Source organism: Scardinius erythrophthalmus (assembly GCF_964197995.2).
Source record: "Scardinius erythrophthalmus genome assembly, chromosome: 21".
NCBI lineage: Eukaryota > Metazoa > Chordata > Actinopteri > Cypriniformes > Leuciscidae > Scardinius > Scardinius erythrophthalmus.
Genome location: NC_138241.1, coordinates 35,664,287 through 35,689,187, shown reverse-complemented (window position 1 = coordinate 35,689,187; position 24,901 = coordinate 35,664,287). Strand labels below are relative to the sequence as shown.

General features: G+C 40.4%; 1 protein-coding gene across 1 annotated transcript in view; it reads right to left on the bottom strand.

The window, feature by feature from the left end:
* Positions 1-24,901, bottom strand: part of dntt (deoxynucleotidyltransferase, terminal) — a 156,042-nt gene that overhangs the window by 120,970 nt on the left and 10,171 nt on the right. The window contains exons 4-5 of the mRNA XM_081350798.1: positions 10,603-10,719; positions 716-886 (exon numbers count right to left, since the gene is read on the bottom strand). Of these exons, the coding sequence (XP_081206924.1) occupies positions 716-886; positions 10,603-10,719 (288 nt within the window). The remainder of the gene's footprint in view (positions 1-715; positions 887-10,602; positions 10,720-24,901) is intronic.

The window sequence follows — 24,901 nt, the reverse complement described above, 5'->3', positions numbered from 1 at the left end:
GAGTGAGTGAGTGAGTGAGTGAGTGAGTGAGTGGGTGGGTGGGTGGGTGAGTGAGTGAGTGGGTGGGTGGGTGAGTGAGTGAGTGGGTGGGTGGGTGGGTGAGTGAGTGAGTTCAGTGAGTGAGTGAGTGAGTAAGTGAGTGAGTGAGTGGGTGGGTGGGTGGTTGGGTGAGTGAGCGAAGTGAGTGAGTGAGTGAGTGAGTGAGTGGGTGGGTGAGTGAGTGGGTGGGTGGGTGGGTGGGTGGGTGGATGAGTGGGTGAGTGAGTGAGTTCAGTCAGTGAGTGAGTGAGTGAGTGAGTGAGTGAGTGAGTGGGTGTGAGTGGGTGGGTGAGTGAGTGAGTGGGTGAGTGAGTGGGTGGGTGTGTGTGTGTGTGTGGTGAGTGAGTGAGTGAGTGAGTGAGTGAGTGAGTTCAGTGAGTGAGTGAGTGAGTTCAGTGAGTGAGTGAGTGAGTGAGTGAGTGAGTGGGTGGGTGAGTGAGTGGGTGGGTGGGTGAGTGAGTGAGTGAGTGAGTGAGTGAGTGAGTGGGTGGGTGGGTGGGTGGGTGAGTGAGTGAGTGGGTGGGTGAGTGAGTGAGTGGGTGGGTGGGTGGGTGAGTGAGTGAGTGGGTGGGTGGGTGGGTGAGTGAGTGAGTGGGTGGGTGGGTGGGTGGGTGAGTGAGTGAGTGAGTGAGTGAGTGAGTTCAGTGAGTGAGTGAGTGTGTGTGTCGTACTGCACCTCCAGGATGGCTTTGCTGTGTTCCCCCAGACAGGGCAGGCGGTGCGTCTCCTCCAGGTGTTGTAAAGGAGCACAGAGACTCTTGAGCACCGAAGCGGCCCTTCGAAACGCCAGACATGGCCCTCGGTTCCCAATGAACTCCATGTTCTCCGCCAGGACCTCCAACACATCCTACGGTGAAGAGTGACAGCAGCAGATGAAGTGAGAAAAACACTGGAAATATGAATGAGGATAAATTGCAGAAAGGTCAAATAAAAGGCAGCCGGAGAAAACAGATGAGAGAAGAAAGAAGAGTCCGGTGTAGGTTTACACTGTCTGTGCACTGACCCGTGCCTTGGCACTCTGTGTCTGCGTGTGTGTGTGTGTGTGTGTGTGTGTGTGTGTGTGTGTGTGTGCGTGTGTGTGTGTGTGGGGCACTCGCTCCTCTGTATTCCTCCCATCATGCTGTGCTTCTGTGCCAGGGTGTTTTTCAGATGACCTCACAGACACTCATGGGTCTGTGATCAGTGGAGAGGAACCTGTCATTTTCCACTCGTTCACAAGCGTTTCCCTGAGGGACGCTGGCACGCGCACATGTTCACACAACAACATATATTAAGAGAGAGATGAACAACAGTGTGCTGTTCATCCGTTAATTTAAAACACTCATGAAATCACTCTTTTAAAGTTAAACCAACCCGATTAAACCTCAAGGCAAAAGCTTGGACACGTCTATTTATTCCTTTATATTCTTATTTATATAAATTGTACATATTGTACAGTGAAAGTGCCATGAAACCAGTGACCATCGTGGGAAAATGTGCTTAATTGTCAATGAAAAGTTAATTAGTAGTGTGTTGAAACTTGTGGTTATGGTAAGGGGCGGTACATTTCCCAAACACACTCGAAGCACTCGACCAATCACAACACACTGCTCCAGCCGACCAATCAGAGTACAGTTTGTTTTTCAGAAGGAGGGGCTTCATAGAGACAGGAAGTAAACAGAGCGTTACTGACAGACTGGGAAGAGAGCATGGAATTACTTTTGTGCCAATAATAATGAACGTAACTTTTCAAGAAACTAATGAAAATATAAATTGAAACTGAATAAAATTTCTTTGAAACTGAAAAAGAATAAATCGCAGGCAAATTTTTTTACTTCGTTTTTAATACACTGCATGTTTTGCTAACTATTTCTCATATTTCTTTCGCTGATCTGAACTTACAAATACGCTTCCAGAGTTTTCATTTACGCTTCTGAAGTTTTCTTTTACGCTCCCTGAGTTTTCGTTCGCCGTTCTGACACACAAAGGGGCTTTGGGGATATTTAATTTAATTAATCAATCAACAATACTATTGATCAGCATTACCAAACGTGGACGTTTTCCACTAGAAACATACATTGATGTATTATTTTAATTTAATACTGTGAAGCTGCTTTGATACAATCTGTATTGTGAAAAGTGCTATATAAATAAACTTGACTTGACTTGACAATTCTCTCGTGGGGGCGGGGCTAGTAGCAGTGTGTTCTCATTGGCTACTGAGTTTTTGATTGACGGCTTGTTCACCTGGAAGTGTAGACGTCAGTGGTGTGTTTTTAGCTGCAACAATGGAGAATATGGGGAAATTAATCAATATTCAAGCAGGAAAACCTGTTAGAGCCTAAAAACAACATCCAAGACTGAAAAGGGCATAATAGGGGCTATTTAAATGCAAAACACATGCACACATACATATTTAACCATCAAAATTAAAACTACTCAAATATAATCTGACCTTATGCTCTTCTCAGAGTGCTTCATTGGACAACCTGTCCTAGTAGAGCCCAAAAACACAATCAAGAGCACACTAGCTTGAAGGAAACTCTATCGCCCCCTTGAGTACTGAGGTTTGTCAGGAACACCACCACACATTTAGTATGTACAACGGGCCGGTGTGAATCAATACATGCACCCGCTTAGTTTTCATGACATAAATGTGCCCAGACATATTTAAAAACCCTCTCAACCATGACATACACAACACCCTTGACACCAAAAACACACACAGTCTCCGGTACATGTACACACACACAGGGCTCCTCTCGTACTGGTTAATGAGAGCAGCGAGCTGGTAATGCTGAGGTCACGGGGTCGAGTCCTGCTGTGCCGTAAGCTTGTGTCCTGGAGTGTGAGGACAGCGGGAGAGTGTGTGAAAAGTGTGTGTGTGTGTTTGAACTCCTGCTGTGCCAAAGGAAACACACTTGAGCGCACTTCTAACAAGAGAACTCAAGACGAGATCTGCTGCTTTGATGAACACACATCTCCAGTGTCTGCTGATATAATGGCATAATATCATATTAGCATTGAGCATTTGATGAAAGAGTGGGAGTCTATGCAGTAAGACTAAGATATTCTATACTAGTTTGGTGAAGACCCCCCCCCCCCCCCCCCCAGTAGAGAATTAAAATCAAACTCATACTCTGGGTTAGCTAAAGGTTAGTCTGAAAGAGCATTTTGATGTATACTGCACACAACAACGGCTGAAATAGCAGTTTCAATCTACAATATTTGTCTGATGCTATCATAGACTGTAAAAAAAAATACTGTATAATAGTGTCCGTGACGTCACCCATAAGTTTCTAAAGAGCATTTTTGAAGCCCAAAGCCGGATTAGCTGAGGTGATGTGACGCTAACAGACAGGGCTAGTAGTGACATCAGCGGCAATCCACCTGTCACTCAAGAGGCCATGCCCTTAATTATGCAGAACTTTAAAGCTTAATATAATTAAAACGGATGAATTACTTAAAAAAATATCACCCCTTTCACAGTTGTCATGAAGGGCAAAATTAGCAAAAAAAACAATTTTTTTAGGACAAAAACATTTTTTGTACCAACTGTAAACACTTTTTTCTGCTGTAAAGTTGGGCATTTTAACATGGAGGTGTATGGGATTGAGTCTCTTATGGAGCCGGTCTCTAGTGGCCAGTCGATGATTTGCAGTTTAAGTCGCAATTAACCATGTTGGTTTCAAGAGAGAGACAGGAAGGTTGCCGCTTGGATGCTATGCAACTTCCAACTTATATTAATATTATTAATAACCTATATATACCTATACATAAATTGAAACTTTTATTTCACATCATCATGCCTTAAAATGGCACATAAAAACAAAACTATCTGTGATTGGTTGCTTCAATTAGACAAATGGGCTGTTCTTTATTTCAAATTTCTTTATTGGATTTTTCTGCATGAAAAATCAAATCAACAGATAATAACACTGATTTTATGCAATTATCATTCCACACTGTTATTACCCCAATAAGAAATCAACAACCTACATCTCCCAATAAGGAAAGAAAAGAAAAGAAACAACGCAATATTTATCAAATGAGCTGTTCTTGCGCTCAGTCAGAATATGCCGACTTCCATACTATATAGTAGGCGAAAAAAAGTCTGTGAGCCGAGAAGTATGACCGAATTCATAGTATTCATAGAACACTAGGTAAATATTACCGGATGACCTACTACTTCCAGCGAGATTCTGAAGTGTGCATCTGATGGACAGTTTAATATCCCATGAGGCCACGGGAGAGGATTTGTGAATGACAGCGATGCCGTAGGTCACATGACAATGACAACATGGTGGATGCAGTACATCCAGCGGGTGTAAAGAGTACCTGGAAACCATACTAGAGTAAAAGTACCTTACAGCGAAAATGACTCCATTAGAAGTCACCAATTTCAATACAATTTGAGTAAAAGTCTAATTTTAACAGTACCTAAGTATTTTACTCATAATGAATGTAGGCTCAAAGATGAACTAGTCCCAAGATACATACTAGTGAAAAACAACAAACAGTTGATTTGTGAGGAGAGCGATCACATTTATTTTCTAAAATCAAAATAAAACTGAATACCTCAATATTTCAATTAATCAAGGTCTATCAAGGTCACATCTACAAACACTCAAGTCTCAGCTCAGGTGCTCAAAAAGGCCATAAGTAAACCAATATCCTTCAAAAAAGTCTCTTCAATATAGTGGATAAATAAAATAATGTTAAGTAAAAATGTAATAATCAAAGTCTTCTTGCACTGGATGTGCTGGTTTCGGCCTCATCATGACCTCATCATGGCCTCATCATGACCTCATCATGGCCTCATCATGGCCTCATCTTGACCTCATCATGGCCTCATCATGGCCTCATCATGACCTCATCATGACCTCATCATGGCCTCATCATGACCTCATCTTGACCTCATCATGGCCTCATCATGGCCTCATCATGACCTCATCATGGCCTCATCATGGCCTCATCATGACCTCATCATGACCTCATCTTGACCTCATCATGACCTCATCATGACCTCATCATGACCTCATCATGGCCTCATCATGGCCTCATCATGGCCTCATCATGACCTCATCTTGACCTCATCATGGCCTCATCATGGCCTCATCATGACCTCATCATGACCTCATCATGGCCTCATCATGGCCTCATCATGACCTCATCATGACCTCATCATGGCCTCATCATGACCTCATCATGGCCTCATCTTGACCTCATCATGGCCTCATCATGGCCTCATCATGACCTCATCATGGCCTCATCATGGCCTCATCATGGCCTCATCATGGCCTCATCTTGACCTCATCATGACCTCGTCTCTGTAATCAAACACCTGCGATTGAGCAACTACCCGCTAATGCACTCGTGTAAAGTAGCCTTGTTGAGAAGTTTGGGTGAGTATAAGGGCAAAACACACAAGATACAGTCCCTTAATGCCCTTAGACGGCGATATCGCTTCTTTATAGCAGAAATAATAATTACATTTACTCAAATACTTTACATCACTGACGTCCAGATTACATTCATACTATATAGAGCATACTTTTCAACGGTTGCAAGGTAAGTGTAAAACCAAATCTACTAAACAATATGAGATTGGATGTAGCGTTGGTTAAAACAAACTGCAATGTGGACAGAACTTTAAACTCAAAACACTGCCTATGTAAGATGATATGTCAGTAAATCTTTCCTGACTCCAGGGAAAATCTATTTCCAGTTTTGACAAGTGGACTCAACCGTTGACTTCACAACCAATCCTTTATTTATGTCAGAATATATTCTCCATAATGCGCTCTTGAATCAGTGCAGAACATACAGATGCATTCCTGCCCGCACAACACAAACATTTTTCAAAGAGGGACTTTTATTATACGGCCACAAAACTGTAGAACAGCTCTGAAACAAGCAGCAAATAATGGACACAAAAGCTTTCCAGACACTTTCATCCATGCAGCAACATACATAATGACCAGCATATCATGCAAACACCCGACACATAACACTTTAATGATTGTCTATGTGTGTTGGCTTTCATTAGCAAACGTGCCTGTGCCTGGCGTCTGCTGTATGATGAAGAACAGGGTTCTGGAGAGCTCGGCCCACGGGGTCGTTTCACAGATCGATTCAAGCGGGCGAGAAACACCATCGCTGAGGCACCAAAGGCCAAGAGATGAAAACCAAACACGCGACACCGGCCTGTTCCTGCTCCTGCTCATTAATGCGTGTTTACACCCTCCACATCCAATCAGACTGTGTTCATTCACACGGTGTCGGCCAGTGCCGCTACATGCCGATATATTGACTAATGTGAAGGCCTGGGAAAGATGGAGTGATGTAACTGAAAGACCAGAGTCTTCAAGGAAGCCATGATGAAAGATTGCAAGAGACAGAGAGACAGAGAGAGAGAGAAAAAGAGGGGGAAAGTCATGTGACACTAAAGTCTGGAGCAATGATAATAAAAATTCAGCTTTGCATCATAGGAATAAAATACATTTTAAAAAAAATAATTCAAATAGTAAACTATAGAAGCTTGTTTCCGCCACAGAATAAAAAAGGTAATTGCAACGTTTTATCTCACAATTCTGACTTTTTATCTCCGAATTACGTGATATTAAGTCACAATTGCGAGTTATAAAGTCAGAATTGTGTGATATAAAGTCACAACTGTGTGTTATAAAGTCAGAATTGCAAGATATTAAGTCGCAATTGCGTTTTATAAGTCAGAATTACGTGATATAAAGTCACAATTGCGAGATATAAAGTCGCAATTGCGTTTTATAAAGTCAGAATTACGTGATATAAAGTCAGAATTACGTGATATAAAGTCGCAATTGCATTTTATAAAGTCAGAATTGTGAGATATAAAGTCAGAATTACGTGATATAAAGTCGCAATTGCGTTTTATAAAGTCAGAATTACGAGATAGTAAGTCACAATTGTGTGTGTTATAAAGTCAGAATTACGAGATAGTAAGTCACAATTGTGATATAGTAAGTTGCAATTGCGTTTTATAAAGTCAGAATTACGAGATAGTAAGTCGCAATTGCGTTTTATAAAGTCAGAATTACGAGATAGTAAGTCACAATTGTGTGTGTTATAAAGTCAGAATTATGAGATAGTAAGTCACAATTGTGTGTGTTATAAAGGCAGAATTACGAGATAGTAAGTCACAATTGTGAGATAGTAAGTCGCAATTGCGTTTTATAAAGTCAGAATTACGGGATAGTAAGTCACAATTGTGTGTGTTATAAAGTCAGAATTACGAGATAGTAAGTCACAATTGTGAGATAGTAAATCACAATTGCGTTTTATAAAGTCAGAATTATGAGATATAAAGTCAGATTGCGAGATATAAAGTCACAATTGCATGTTATAAGTCAGAATTGTGAACTCGCAGATAAAAAAACAAAAAGTCGCAATAAAAAGTAGATAAAAAGTCGCAATTATCTTTTAAAATATTTTATTCTGTGGTGGAAACAAGCTTCCATAGAAAACACTTATTTGAAATTGTAATAATATTTCACAATGCTGGACTATGACACTATTTTCTTCAAGATACAGCCGAAACAAACTTTGTTGCATTATTTTCCTGTTATCTCTGTAAAGCTGCTTAAAACAATCTGTATTGCAAAAAGCCCTTTATAGATAAAGGTGACTTGACTTGACAACAGAACTGTTTTTGCAGTATTTCTGACCAAGCAAAATAAAGCAGAAGACACTTCATTCAAAAACAATAAGAAAATACCAAAAAGTGTGTGTACAAAATGCTATTGTTTTGGTAGGACTAGCTTTTTGCTGTGTGGTTGTGCTCAGGGTGTTTGTGGGAAATGCAAAAGCTGGAAAAACATGCAAAATTGCTATTGAAATGTTGTGCAATGGTTGAGTGAGAGAAGACGAGGATCAAATCAATATTGCCGACTCCGAGGAGCCTGGGAATCACAGTTGTGTGATTGACACCTCACAGAATTAAACTTTGGTGGATCCATCATGCTCATGTGTTTTTTGTTCTGTCTGCACACCAGTTGCAAGCTCACACCTTCCCATTAGTAAAACAGAACAGAGACTAAACGCTCAACCTCACATCAGTGGCATGAAAAGCAAAACTTAAATTTGAATTATGCACAGAATGTGGATCAAACTGATTAAAAAGACCTAAATATAATTTAAACACCTCTGATTTACTAATGCATTCATATGCATAATGCTCATGTCAGCAAATGCACACTTTAAATAGAAAACTTTGATGCAACAGTTAAATAATTAAATATATAAAAGACTAAAATTCACTCATATGATATTTGTAGTGTTTTTGTAGCTCATCTCATCCTGGTGTTTTTCTGCTCACTCATTATTCTCAAGAATGTGTTTGCATTGCACATGTTTTTCTCTCCTGGCAATAGACAATCAAGTCTCTGTTTCCCATTAAAATATCATATTCGCCAGTGAAATACAGAAGAGATTTTAATCTGAGCTCTCGGTTACGGTTCACCTCACCTCGCCAGTCTTGGGTGTTTTTCTCTTTCATCATAATTGATTTTTTAATGTTGCCGAACACAAAATGTGAGCTTGCAGAAATGTCACATCTGAAACAAAGTGTAATCTTGCACTGTTTTTCTGTTGATTAATGTTCAAAGAATCACGGCGTGACAACACATTGGCTGTAATAATCAGGAAAAGCATGAGCTGACGTCTCGCGCATCCAAAAGCTCTTAAACCTCCGGTGTTTGACAGTCTAATTCTGGCTCTGAACACAGAAAGTTTAGCAGTTCTGGCGGCGTCTCAAGATTTGCCTCGGAAAAGCTCAAGGTGAATCTGTTGGGTTTATGTTCAAGTATCAAATAAATATTTAAAGCACAACATGACTGAAGTTTTGCTTGTCAACTGATAACAGGTTCTAACCTTCCAGACGCAAATTGCAAGACAAAACAAAGGCTGACTGGTGATTTTATGATTAATCCAGTGATGATCACTGCAGAGCTCCTCCTCTCTGGACGTAATGGGCGGAGCTTGACCTAGTCCAGCTCCGCCTCTGAAATCCTAATGGGTGGAGTTAAGTTTAGAGATGGGGTTATGGGTAGTGTTAGGGTGTGGTTGGACCATCTAGCTCATCCAGGAAACCATCCAAAACACCCTACAAACTATCTAGCAACTCCCCGGTAACCACCCAGAACACTTTAGTAACCGCTTAACAACATCCTGGCAACCATCCAAAACACCCTAGAAAGCACCTAGCAACACCCTGTTAACTACCCAGAACACCCTAGTAACGAGTTAGCAACATCCTGACAAACATCCAAAACACCCTAGAAACTATCTAGGAACTCCCGGGTAACCACCAGGAACAGCTTAACAACATCCTGACAACCATCCAAAACACCCTAGAAAGCACCTAGCAACACCCTGTTAACTATCCAGAACAACCTAGTAACGACTTAGCAAAATCCTGACAATCATCCAAAAAAAGACCCTAGAAACTATCTAGCAACTCCCCGGTAACCACCCAGAACACTTTAGTAACCGCTAAACAACATCCTGGCAACCATCCAAAACACCCTAGAAAGCACCTAGCAACACCCTGTTAACTACCCAGAACACCCTAGTAACGAGTTAGCAACATCCTGACAAACATCCAAAACATCCTAGAAACTATCTAGGAACTCCGGGTAACCACCAGGAACAGCTTAACAACATCCTGACAACCATCCAAAACACCCTAGAAAGCACATAGCAACACCCTGTTAACTATCCAGAACACCCTAGTAACGACTTAGCAAAATCCTGACAATCATCCAAAAAAACACCCTAGAAACTATCTAGGAACTCCCTGGTAACCACCCAGAACACTAGTGACCGCTTAACAACATCCTGACAATCATCCAAAAACACCCTAGAAACCACTTAGCAACACTATGGTCACCACCCAGAACTTTCTAGCAACCATCTACCGTACCAATGCCCTGGTGACTGCCCAGAAAACTGAAACCACTTAGCAATGCCCTGGTAACCAGCTAGAACACTATAGCAACCGCTTAGAAACATCCTGGCAACCACCTAAAACATACAGGAAATCACTTAACAACACCCTGGTAACCAATTAGAACACCCAAGCAACTTCTAAAACACCATAGAAACCACTTAGCAACACCCTAGTAACTGCCCAGAACACACTAGAAACTTCTTAGCATGGTGAAAGTCTCTTTTTGGCAGAGAGGACGATTTCTAAAAGTAAATAGTCCATTATAATGGTCACAACACCCCAGTTCTGACATAAAAGTTTTTTTGATGTTTGTAGTCAGCAACAATAATAAAAGACAATAAACACAGCATCGTGTAAATATGAAGCAGTTCATGTGTGTGTTAATTGGGACAGTTCATTCTGAATCCATCCATCTGAGTACGTTCAACCCCCTTCTGTTCTGTCCATACTGTGCTGCAAGTGGGCCAGAGATTAAAATAACTCAAGAACACTGCAAAATAATATTCTCAGTGGCCTGTTTAAATCACAACCATCACAACCGGCAGGGTTACAATGTTATCTATAGCAATGCATATGTACAGTATATGTTTACTTACTGTGAAGATCTTATTGTGGTTGTCCAATGTCGTCCGTCTCTGGCAGGCATATGGAGACACCGCAGACTCTGGTTTGTCTGACGGATGTGCACAAGACCTGTGATCCACAGCAGGATTCTGCTCATAAACAGAGAAAGAGACACTCAGAAATCAATCGACATTAGACCGATATACCGGTAAACATCTTGCAATCTGAGAAAACCATTTCATAAAGCCTCTCAGTATAAAATGTCTAAACTCACTCTGTCATACTTACTTTTATTAGTGGTGTCTGCTAAAACAATTGCTTATGCTGTTCTGAAAAAAGCCATGGACTTACAATGAAGGAGGGGCCCTAGCAACCACACAGAAGACCCCAGCAATTGCTTAGCAACCACCATAGCAACCACCCAAAATATCCTAGCAACCACATCACATTTTAGCAACCACCTAGAATACCCCAGTAACTTACAATGAGGGAAGGACGCTAGCAGCAACCACCCAGAACACCCTAGCTAGTAACTGCATAGCAACACCCTAGCATCCTAGCAACCACCTAGAATAGCCAAGAAACTTACAATGAAGGAGGGACCCTAGCAACCAGCCAGAACAACCAAGCAATTGCATAGCAACACTCTAGCAACCACCCAACATAACCTAGCAAGCACATAACATCCTAGCAACCACCTAGAATACCCTAGCAACTGTGTAGCAATGCCCTAGTAACCACCCAGAACACCTTAGAAACTGCACAGCAACCACCCAGAATACCCCAGCAACTGTGTAACAATACCCTAGTAACCACCCAGAACACCCTAAATCTATAGTAATACACAAGCAACCACCCAAAACACCCCAGCTAACACCCTAAAAACGCCCTAGTAACCACCCAATATACAGTACCCTAGCAACCACCATAGCAACCACCCAAAATACCCTAGCAACCACATCAAATTTTAGCAACCACCTAGAATACCCCAGCAACTTACAATGAAGGAAGGACGCTAGCAGCAACCCCCCAGAACACCCTGGGTAGCAACTGCATAGCAACACCCTAGCAACCACTTAGAATAGCCAAGAAACTTGCAATGAAGGAGGGACCCTAGCAACCAGCCAGAACAACCAAGCAATTGCATAGCAATACTCTAGCAACCACCCAACATAACCTAGCAACCACATAGCATCCTAGCAACCACCCAGAGTACCCCAGCAACTGTGTAAAAATACCCTAGTAACCACCCAGAGCACCCTAAAAATGACATAGTAATACACAAGCAACCACCCAAAACACCCCAGCTAACACCCTAGCAACCACTCAATATACAGTACCCTAGCAACCACCTACATCTTCACATCATGGTGAAATCTTTTGCAGGGGTAAAAAGTCACATTATCTTCAGAACATGTGAAAGTCTCGCTATGCCTGACATTAGCTCAACAATGCTGGAAGGTTTATCTCATCACACAGGAGTCAGGGGAACAGCAAGATTACAGCCGTCATCTAGAAGACAGGAAGCATCAGAATCAATTACAGCTTTATGATTTACAATTACAGCCATAAGGACACAGTAGGTCCAGTTTATCCCAGATAAATTGCTATTTCATTTAGACCTTGAAATATTCAACTCTTTTCTGGTTTCAAAAGGATTACAGCTGTAATGTCAGCGCTCCTGGGAATAATTGCTCAAAGCGATGGAAGTCTGTACCCATGAAAATTACCTGCGCAATCATCTCGGCACATTGTGATAATGGTCGATTCAGAGATGCAGGGGAAGTGAATGCTAACATGCTGTTCTGACCAGGAGCTATTTTAGAGGCGTCGTGTATCTGAATGAAAAGAGGCCTGATATCTTCTCTCCCCTCGAGCAAAAACATCAAGCGCTCAGAAGTGAGAAAAATCACTGCCATTTATTTGTCGTCAGGGGCATCACCTCCTCCACAAGCATAAAAAGTCTGAATATAATGCCTGCATTATATCTATTTCAGGGCAAATATGAAACTGGGCTCTTTTTTTCCATTAAGTTATGATAGTTAAAGGCACTTTTGAAATTAATTTCCCTTCCCATGACAGCAGACCTCGCTGCGGGTCTCTGACTTCAGATGCCTTTTCACTTCCACTCAGAAGGAAAAAAAAACATTAATTTTTTAATGTCTAAAAAAATTACAATTCAAACCACCTTTAGGAATTTTAGGAGAAACATCTGAGAAAAAGCGAATACGTAATTTTCCTCTATGTCTCCTGATCTATAATAGAGCAATGCTGAGAAATAACATTCACTCTCATGCAACAAATGAATAGTTCAGCCATGAAACTCTATTCACGTTCGGATTGGTTTATCAAATGTAAAGTTCTCAGCCAATCGATGTCAAGTATTCATTATAATGTCCCTATATAATTTCTTTCATAAATATTAGCAAAATTTTAAGAATAATAAAGGCTATACTATGTTAGAGGAAAAAAAGTACTGTATTGTCTCCTATGCCCACAGGAGGGCGCAAGCGAGCGCAATAAGCAAATATAAATCAAAGCATCGCATCTTTTATTGAAATGAAATGACATGCACTTTTTAAAGTGCATTAACTTTTGAAACAATTGTTCTTAAATAAAATATAATTTCCTTAAAGGATTAGTTCACTTTCAAAAAATGTTTTGCTGATAATTTACTCACCCCGATGTCATCCAAGATATCCATGTCTTTCTTTCTTCAGTCGAAAAGAAATGAAGGTTTTTGAGGAAAACATTCCAGGATTTTTCTACACAGAATGGACTTCAATGACAACCAACTATACCAATGTTCAAAGAAGGTTCAAATGTCCGTCTCAATGCAGCTCCAAAGTCTCGACACGATCCCAGTCGAGAAATAAGGGTCTTATCCAGCGAAACGATCGGTCATTTTCTAAAAATAAAATATATATATACTTTTTAACCACAAATGCTCATCTTGTACCATCTCTGAGATGCGCCACGTATTACGTCATCACGTTGGAAAGGTCACGCGTCACGTCATCTATCCAAGTTATTTGTCTGTGTACTCCGGTTCAGAAAGGTAGAGAAGGGCGAAAAATTTAATCTCATTTTCTCCAACTTCAAAATCGTCCGACATCTTTGTTTTAATTTATTATTATTATTATTTTAATTTTTTTTCGTGACCTTTCCAACGTGATGACGCTGGCGCATCTCAGAGATGGTACAAGACGGGCATTTGTGGTTAAAAAGTATATTATATATATTTTAGACCCATATTTCTCGACTGGGATCGTGGTGAGACTTTGAAGCTGCATTGAGACGGACATTTGAACCTTCTTTGAACATTGGTATAGCTGGTTGTCATTGAAGTCCATTCTGTGTAGAAAAATCCTGGAATGTTTTCCTTAAAAACCTTCATTTCTTTTCGACTGAAGAAAGAAAGACATGGATATCTTGGATGACATCGGGGTGAGTAAATTATCAGCAAATTTTTTTTTTTGAAAGTGAACTAATCCTTTAATGTGCATGCAAGGAAAATTAGGTAACAAAAGTGCATAAAACTGTGTAAGTGTAAAACACACATCAACAGCTACTACATTAACACAAAATAGCAAACTGCCATTCAGAAACAATCCACTTTCACTCACAACACATCTACATATTGTTCGTCAAAAACACCAGACACTCAACTTGATCTGCGCTGAAGAAAACACACACTCATCGCTGATCGATGTGCAGGTTTGGCCAAGTATGTCGTTGCATGATTATTGCCTTCAGCTGCAATGTTAATGAATCAATCTGAGTTTCTGAACGAAACGGTCTATGAATGATTCAACGACTCAATTAATCACTCATTAAGACAATGATCTGCCGCCACCTACTGGCAGTTTTAGGATGCGTTTACACGACAACGATATGCTTAAAACAGAGAAGTTTTTCCTTTGAGTTTTCCATTATCAAAACGATCCCGTTCACACTGATCCGCGAAAATGACTTAAAACGCTGTATTCTGCTGCCAGGCCAGTAGATGGCGATCAAACACTATAGACTGAACACGTAATAAACATGTGCATGACGTCATCATCTTCAGAGATTCGCGTTTTTGTTGTTTACACGGAGACCGCTTTCAAAAACGCGCATTTTGAAGCAGGTTTTCAAAAGTTTGTGTTTTCAGGCACCCAAAACGCCATTGTCGTGTAAAAGAACAGCCAAAACGCATAAAAAGTTTAGTTACACTTTATTGTAAGGTGTCAGTGTTACAGTGTAATTATATATTTAAGTACTGAGTAATATTAAGCATCCACATGTACTTACAATAGGGTTAGGGTAGGATTAGGGCTTGGTTGAGGGTTAGTTGCATGTAATTATGTATAATTTACTGTTATTACTACGGTAAGTACATGTAACAATGAGGCCGTAAAATAAAGTGTTACCAAAAGTTTTACATGTTTAGTTAAAAAAAACAGCCCCTTAGTATCATTTCATTTTAGCTTCGTGTTTTCGTTTATTGTAACAATAGTTCTGGTTAAAGAGATAGAATATGTTTATAGATAGACTATTAAAAGTGAAATATGATATAGCACTGTTAAATATAACGGGGATAATAAAGGAATGTCTTTTTTCTTAATGGGGGCCTCCGATTTGTTTGTTTTTTTACTGTTTTTTGTCTGAGGATAGACTTTCCCTCAACATGGCGAAACAATGGATTGAAACGAGCGCAGGTGAGGGAAGCGTCTGCTGCGGGTTAATGACCAACACTTGAACAGGTGAGCTGTGTCCGCTCAGGTTAATGAGATCACAGCCTGAACACTGGCGGGTTCGGGTTCACATCCCTCCTGATTGGGCCTCGCCTTCTTCTCCAAGTGCATGACTGATAGCGAAACAGATGTCTCTGAGGACACACACACACACATATTTCACTCTTCCATGATCATCCCATCCGTCTAGACAGCAGCAAGAGGCGTATTTATCAGAATTTCCTATAATCATTACAAGTCAGTGGGTGTAATAGCTGTAGGAGAGAAAGAGAACAGACTGAAATAGGCAAATTCTTCTGAACCGGGGCATTTTAGCATTTCTGCACCTCACACACACATCATGGATCATTAAATGAATAGTTCGCAGTCGCAGTGTTGTTATTGTCAAAGTCCCCCTGTAGTCAATAATTGTATCCCTTAAAACTCATCTTTGATCACCAAAATTACATATTTAAATGTTTTTTCCTTTTTTTAAAACAATTCTTCATGCCTTAAAATATCTTGAATATATCTCGACACCCTTGCCTCATTTAGTATACGTGGTTTTATAAATATGCAAATGAGCCCCGCCTCCACTCACTCCCTCAGCTCAGAGATCCACTGGTTGACGATCACACGTTGATCTGATTGGTTACAAGGTAGTTTGTGACGTCAGAAACACCAGCGATTTCAAAGCGTGTTTTTGAGACTGTCTTTGGTTCACTGCAGTTTTAAGGAGGAAATACTCAGCAATGCTGTCGACTTATGAATTTACACATGGTTTGTCTTAAAGCATATTAAAAACACCACATAGACACATAAACAACATTAAAAGCTGGATTTTCACCACAGGGCCTTTAACTAAAACTTAAATATTATTTGTAGTTCAAGGTCATGGGTTTGATTCCCAAAGAACTGACTAAATGTATAGCTTAAATGCAATGAAAGTTGCAAAGCATCTGTCAAATGCATAAATGTAAACAATAACAATAATAACACAAAAATCTGGGGCCTGTTCTTCGTACGTTGCTTAAAACATCCGAGATCAAATGAGACATCCAAGATGATATCATTGTGCTAATCATGATCTGGCTAACTCGGTTCTTCGAACACACTTGCCGGATATGATTAGTATAGCTGGCTTGAGTCATCTGAGATAATTGCGCGTTCATGCGCTGGTTAAAAGGGGATATGTATCGATAGTAGAAACATTGATCAGCAACGCTGCTATTGGCTGCTCAGCGTGGGCGTGGCCAAAAAGCGCGCTCAGTTTTTCTCCTTAGCAGAGCAAGAACTAATAGTCAAAGTTTATTCGGAATTTTAATGTTTAATTAAAACGCCAGGGAACACCTCAAAGTCTGCAAAAGCCAGGAGAGAGGGCTGGCAAAAAGTAGCAGACAATTTAAATCCTTTAGAAGTGGCCATGTTAGATGTTTTTATCACTTATTAGCCTATATTTTTGTATTTTAATAATTGCATAATTACTTTGTGCATTGTAATGTCAGAGTCACCACACTAGAACATGGGAACAAATAAAAGTGAAGTACAAAAATATTCTACATAATGGTATTTTTTGTTATATAGTCTCTTTTATAAAAGGCACTGTTAAATAAATGGTTGTCAGATTATAAAAGCAACCAAGAAAAAGGCTGAGAAAAAAAAAGATCTTAGTAGCCTACACTGTAAAATAATTTTTGCTGCATTAAATTAAGGCCGTATAGTCATTTCAACTGTTAAATCTTGAATGATGAATTGCTTTGACTTGTGAAAGTGAAAACTGATAAACTTAGGCCTATGTTATGTTAATGTAAAAATATTAACACTTGTATCTGTTCCCAAGAAAGTGGTGGCTGAAATATGTGCAGTAAGTGGACATTTTCTAACTTTCCAAAGGAAAGAAAGTATAAGACTTTATAATGTCCATTTGTTTCCATTGCACTGGACAGTGAATAAACCTTCTCAGATAACTGTCATATGGAGGAACTAGCCTACCTGCAAGCGCATAAATAACTTTACTTAATATATACTTGTATGCTTTATGGCTGCAATATAAGTTGCATGATTCCACATCTACAGAAAGGCCTACAGAAGAGTCTGCACAGACAGAGGAGACATAGGCAGGCCTGCTACAGGTGGGCAGTGTATAGCCAACTTTTCCTTTTTATTTGTTGCATGAGGCATGTGTCTAATATCACTTGTTGCAGGCACTTGACCACTGGCTTTTCTTTACAAAGAACAACTGAAATAAAACTCAAGGAACTAAGCATATTTGTATTTTATTAAACATGTAATGAAAAGTGTGTTTTTTTGGCAATGTTGTGTAATATGGCACATGCAACATGTCACAGGCCCTGTCAGGTGTGCAACCCTCAAGAGTTTTCAGACACTGACATCTTCCCTTTAGTTAGCCAAAGTTCATTTCATTGTGTGCCCTTGTCCTGGCAAGAGCTGCATTGTAACTGCTGGTTTGGGTCAATGGGGTCATAAAACACCTGTCTGCAGGCAGGAACATGTCATAATCACCTATGAAAAAATGCAGTTCTGTTAGGATCAGCATAAGTGTATGTAATACAGTGAGCTTGATATATTAAATTGTGTAACTTTTCTTACCACTTTCAAATAATGTGCATAAATGTGAATCTCTGAAAATGCTTAAGTCATGCACAGACCCTGGCCATTTTGCTTTCACATTTGTGATATGGAAGATTTTAGTCAACTGCCTTCTTTCTTTTTTTTATATAATATTACTAATCTGGAATATTAAGAATCACAATAGTAACTGGGCTGCACATTTACATTGTGAACCCTCTTTCTGTTCACATAATCCCCTTATTGAGGTCTTGATGGCAGTCTATAGCCTATAGTCTACCAATCACGTTAGTGAAGCCTGAGTGACATACTGTAATCGGCATGGACCATGGTCATGATTGCATGATCTTCATAAAAAATTATGATAGCCTAAAAAAAAAAAAAATGCTTTAAAAAAAAATGCTTTACAACATTGGGTCTTAAGTGGCTTGGAAATTCCACAAAAAAAAAAAAACCTAAAACTGTTTCTTAAACCTAAAAGCGCCAGGTAAACTCCGAATGACACGACAGACAGCACTTTCCATCAAGTTCTCCGCATCTCCAATAGTGTAAAGGAAAGCCACTCGCAAATAATCTTAGGGCAATGCAAACAGTTTGTGCTGTAGCCTAGTTAAAGCCCGACTCCGACAAGTCGAAAATAAATGTGCGTTTCCAACAAATTAATAATGTAAACGACAATCTCACGAGTCCCGAGAAAAAATATATATCTCGGAGAGTGCACTATCGCGCTGCGCTGGACTTCCCGTATCATCTCCGCTTGTGAAGCCGGGATCTAATCCTGTTTACATGAAATAAGCCTGCTCCCGAGCAGGTTTAAGATTGCGCACCTGTTGCTATGACAGCAAGTCCAGGATGAGCGTCGAAGAACCAAACAATCCAAGATCATGCCAAATCCCCAACAATCAAATCCAGCTAACTGAGTTAGCGACGTACGAAGAACGGGCCCCTGATCAACTTACAGTCTGTGCAAACCAGTTACTATGCCAAAACAAGTAATTGCTTGTCGTGCTGAAGGAGGAACCCTAGCAACCACCCAGAAAAACCTAGCAACTGCATAGCAACACCTTAGCAACACCCAGGGTAAAACAAAAAATGACATAACAATGCACAAGAAACCACCCAATGTCACAAACTACCTTGTAACCAATCAGATCAATGTGTGATCGTCAACAAGTGGATCTCTAAGAGAAAACGTTTAAATATGTCATTTTGGTGATCAAAGATGAGTTTTAAGGGACAAAATGATTGATAGTTAAAGCATATGCCAAATGCATAAATGTAATTAGTAACACTAGTTCACACCAAAAATGAAAAATGTTCTCACCCTTGTCAAAGACTCCCTTGTTTTGCATCCAAAAGAAATGGATGGTGATTTATTCTGCCAAAGACTAAAAACTACCATAAAAGTGTGAAAGATGTCGCTATATACTCCAAATCCGATTGCTTGCATGAGAAAAAGCCCCAAGTTTAAATCATTCACTGATAATGTCTTCTCAAATCTCACTTATAGTCATGTTTTTTTCATCTGGCACACAAGAATCAATGGTGTTCAGTGTCAAACCTTCAATGACATCAAACCTGCTGTGATCCACCATTATTCTCCACACAAAGCACCACATCACACACGGAATATATACTTTTTTCACATTCATGGCCACAATGTGGAAAAGAGTTGCATGAAGATTTTGCATGCAAATTTCTTCACAGAAATACTAGTCTGGAATGGCATGACAGAAGTCTCACTATTCTTTTAATGTCGCGGATCAATTATTGTCTTCTGCATCATTACCCGACTCTTATATTCGTATCAATCAAAGCCGCTCGATGCTAAACGCCTCAATCAATGCCGGCTAAAAGCAAACAAGACATTTTCTGGTCTGCAGCACTAAACCGGCTATAAGAGGCAAACTCAAGATCACAGTCATACGTCCTTTCGGGCACGGTTAGCGGCGACGCAAGATGGACAACTTCTGCTCGTCTGAGTCCCCACTGAGGAGGAGAGGGAAGATTAATGGAGTTTCTCCAACAGGCAGCATATTTCTTTATGTGGGACACATATGCTGTGGAAGCGCCCACGGCGTTGTCCAGGGGTGGAGAATCAGTCTTCAACGTCAGTTAGCGAAGCGCTACGAGGCCCGGCGTCGCTCTGATGCCTCTATTTGGCGCTGTATTAAACATCACTCTGAGGCTGTCGGATTCGGGCCCTTCGGTTTTATGAAATGTGCTTTTGCAACCAACACAACACGTGAAATGCAATGTCCTTTACTATTATTTCCCAAAGTGGCTGTGAAGTTGCTTTCTGTAGAAATGTAATGTAGGCGCATTCAAGCTCAGAGAACTCAATGCACAAAAGAACAATTTGGAGGTCAATATTCTGCATGCATGAGCGTTTGCTGGATGTCCTGAAACGCTTTAGTACAAGAACCTGTTACACATTTTATTTGATCTATTTCCCTGCTCTTGAATTTTAACCTTAAGTTCTAATAAAGATATGCTTATATCTCTATTATTTTAGATGTACAGTGTCATCTCATGTCAGAAATGCTTTTGGGCTCACAGCGCCACCCAGTGCTCGAGGACTGAATCACCCCCCAAAAAAATAGAATTTAAGATTTAAGATCTAAGGGACTTTTTGCACATGAAACTGCTAAAAAACAGAAAACTTGCTATGTTCTTTTGAAACTACAAATTTAAAACATGTTGCATCCTAAACTGTAAAATCAAGATTTAAACAACTTTACAGTTCAAATAATTTGACAAAAATAAAGTTTCATCAAGTTACAGACCTCATATTTCATCTTAATAAATGATTAAAAAGGCGACAAGTTACACCAAATATGATACGAAATCTATGAAATAAGTATGAATATCACAAATATATCTTGTTTTAAAGACATTTAGATATTTCTACTGGACAAAAATTCAAGAATACTCACTTTAAAAAAAGTCAGTTGACTTATGAATTTGCTCATGGTTTGTCTTAAAGCACATTAAAAACACCACATAGACATATAAACAACATTAAAAGCTTGATTTTCAGCACAGGGGGACTTTAAGGGGCGCTTTTGCCCTCCAGGTGGGCGTGTCTATAAGGGTGTGATGTCATATGGAGCCGCCCCTTTTTTTTTTGCCAATCAGAAAAGCTTTCGGCATGTGACTCATGTTGCCAGGGAAGAAAATTGAAGGAAAGCTTATTTGTATATTGGAACATTCTTGATCACTGGTTATTTAAGAAAATAATAAATAATAAAGTTAAAGCAAGATGCCCTGTTGATATATATGTGTGATATATGATTTATTTAAACTGGAAAGGTAAAGCATAAATTAAAATGATTGTGACGTGAAGCGGGAGGAGAATGGTTTCTCAACAAGAAAGACTTCTGCATAGGAAACATCTGTGTGTCCTCGCTCATATCTCCTCGTTCCTCGTCGTGCAATTAGAGAATTGAGATGTCCTTCAAAATGGCTGAGCTCACTGCAAAAATGCTTTTCTTACTTAGTATTTTTTTCTTGTTTCCAGTCCAAATATCTAAAAATTCTTAAATCAAGATGCATTTACTAGATGAGAGATTTTATGTCTTGTTTTCCGGGGGAATTAATCAAAATTAAGTGAGTTTTTGCTTAAAACAAGCCCAATGGGGTCAGAAAAATAATCTTAATTCAAACAGAAACCAGAGTATTTTTCTCACCCCATTGGCAGATCTTTTAGCTTATTTTAAGCAAAAACTCACTTAATTTGTATTTATTTCCTCAGAAAACAAGTCATAATATCTTATGGCATTTTACTACTTAAAGGTGTATTGTGTAATATTTAGGAGGATCTGTTGACAGAAATGCAATATCATATGTTTTTTATGTGCTGCTTTTATTTTGTGTCTCTTTTCTATGCAAAGCTTTATGCATTGCTATAGTGTGATTATTACAATTCCTTTCTATGTAAAGCTTTTGAATAACTGTTTGAATTTTCTTTGCTTTTATTTTGTGATAATTTTTATTCCTCTCTATGTAAAGCACTTTGAATTGCCATAGAGTAAGAAATGTGCTATATAAATAAACTTGTCTTGCCTTGCCTTACTTAATGAACCGTTATATTTTTATTAGCTTAGAATGAGTCATTTCTCTCTACACACACCGCGGGTCCGCTTACATCGACATGTTTCTACGGTGGCCCTAAATGGACAAACGCATTTCGTCACTATGTTGTTCTTCATGCAAAGAAGCTATAGCTAAAGTCAGCGAGTAAAACACTGACACAATGATGAACAAATAACAATAATATTCACAATAACATATCGATTTACTGAATAATTGAGTAAACCTAATTTCTTAATTTATCTTTGTAAAGAAACATTGCTTAACTGGCTACTCTCTGCTGTCTCAGACGACGACATCACTTCCTGTCGGCCACCTTAACTTCTGTTGGGTGCAATTCGCAACCTCACCACTAGATGCTGCTAAATATTACACACCTTTAAGTAAATGACTGGAAACAAGACACAAATACTAAGCAGAGAATGTCTAATAAGGGGAGAGCTTCAACTCTCAGTAAACTTCCGGCTTCTGAAGGGTTGCAGTTCCCAGATTGAATGGCGCTATGGCGCTATACCCCTCAAAATACACTTTTCTCAGGATATCATTTTTTGTCTAGTAATTTGAATGTCGTATTCGAAAGGAGATGCAAAGAAATTACACATTGCTGGGTGTTCGATTTTTTAGAGTCACTTATTTGCTTTAAAAAGTCTTTTAAAATGTCAATGACGTCATACACATCGTACGACCAGAGATACTGCTTTACGGCAATCCTTCAGTCGCTCTAGTGCTTTCAGCTCTGCACTTTCTTTTCTCTCGAGGCATCGACAACACAGCTGACACAGGCAAACACACAACACAGCTGACACAGGCAAACACACAACACAGCTGACACAGGCAAACACACAACACAGCTGACACAGGTAAATACACAACACAGCCGACACAGGTAAACACACAACACAGCTGACACAGGCAAACACACAACACAGCTGACACAGGTAAACACACAACACAGCCGACACAGGCAAACACACAACACAGCTGACAGGGAAACACACAACACAGCTGACACAGGTAAACACACAACACAGCTGACACAGGTAAACACACAACACAGCTGACACAGGCAAACACACAACACAGCTGACACAGGTAAACACACAACACAGCTGACACAGGGAAACACACAACACAGCTGACACAGGTAAACAACACAGCTGACACAGGCAAACACACAACACAGCTGACACAGGCAAACACACAACACAGCTGACACAGGTAAACACACAACACAGCCGACACAGGCAAACACACAACACAGCTGACAGGGAAACACACAACACAGCTGACACAGGTAAACACACAACACAGCTGACACAGGTAAACACACAACACAGCTGACACAGGTAAACACACAACACAGCTGACACAGGGAAACACACAACACAGCTGACACAGGCAAACACACAACACAGCTGACACAGGCAAACACACAACACAGCTGACACAGGCAAACATACAACACAGCTGACAAAGGGAAACACACAACACAGCTGACACAGGGAAACACACAACACAGCTGACACAGGTAAACACACAACACAGCTGACACAGGCAAACACACAACACAGCTGACAGGGAAACACACAACACAGCTGACACAGGTAAACACACAACACAGCTGACACAGGTAAACACACAACACAGCTGACACAGGCAAACACACAACACAGCTGACACAGGTAAACACACAACACAGCTGACACAGGGAAACACACAACACAGCTGACACAGGCAAACACACAACACAGCTGACACAGGCAAACACACAACACAGCTGACACAGGTAAATACACAACACAGCCGACACAGGTAAACACACAACACAGCTGACACAGGCAAACACACAACACAGCTGACACAGGTAAATACACAACACAGCCGACACAGGTAAACACACAACACAGCTGACACAGGCAAACACACAACACAGCTGACACAGGTAAACACACAACACAGCTGACACAGGTAAACACACAACACAGCTGACACAGGTAAACACACAACACAGCTGACACAGGTAAACACACAACACAGCTGACACAGGTAAACACACAACACAGCTGACACAGGCAAACACACAACACAGCTGACACAGGTAAACACACAACACAGCTGACACAGGGAAACACACAACACAGCTGACACAGGGAAACACACAACACAGCTGACACAGGTAAACACACAACACAGCTGACACAGGCAAACACACAACACAGCTGACACAGGTAAACACACAACACAGCTGACACAGGTAAACACACAACACAGCTGACACAGGCAAACACACGACACAGCTGACACAGGCAAACACACAACACAGCTGACACAGGTAAACACACAACACAGCTGACACAACACAGCTGACACAGGCAAACACACAACACAGCTGACACAGGTAAACACACAACACAGCTGACACAGGTAAACACACAACACAGCTGACACAGGCAAACACACGACACAGCTGACACAGGCAAACACACAACACAGCTGACACAGGTAAACACACAACACAGCTGACACAGGTAAACACACAACACAGCTGACACAGGTAAACACACAACACAGCTGACACAGGCAAACACACAACACAGTACAACACAGCTGACACAGGGAAACACACAACACAGCTGACACAGGGAAACACACAACATAGCTGACACAGGTAAACACACAACACAGCTGACACAGGCAAACACACAACACAGTACAACACAGCTGACACAGGGAAACACACAACACAGCTGACACAGGGAAACACACAACACAGCTGACACAGGGAAACACACAACACAGCTGACACAGGCAAACACACAACACAGCTGACACAGGCAAACACACAACACAGCTGACACAGGCAAACACACAACACAGCTGACACAGGTAAACACACTACACAGCTGACACAGGTAAACACACAACACAGCTGACA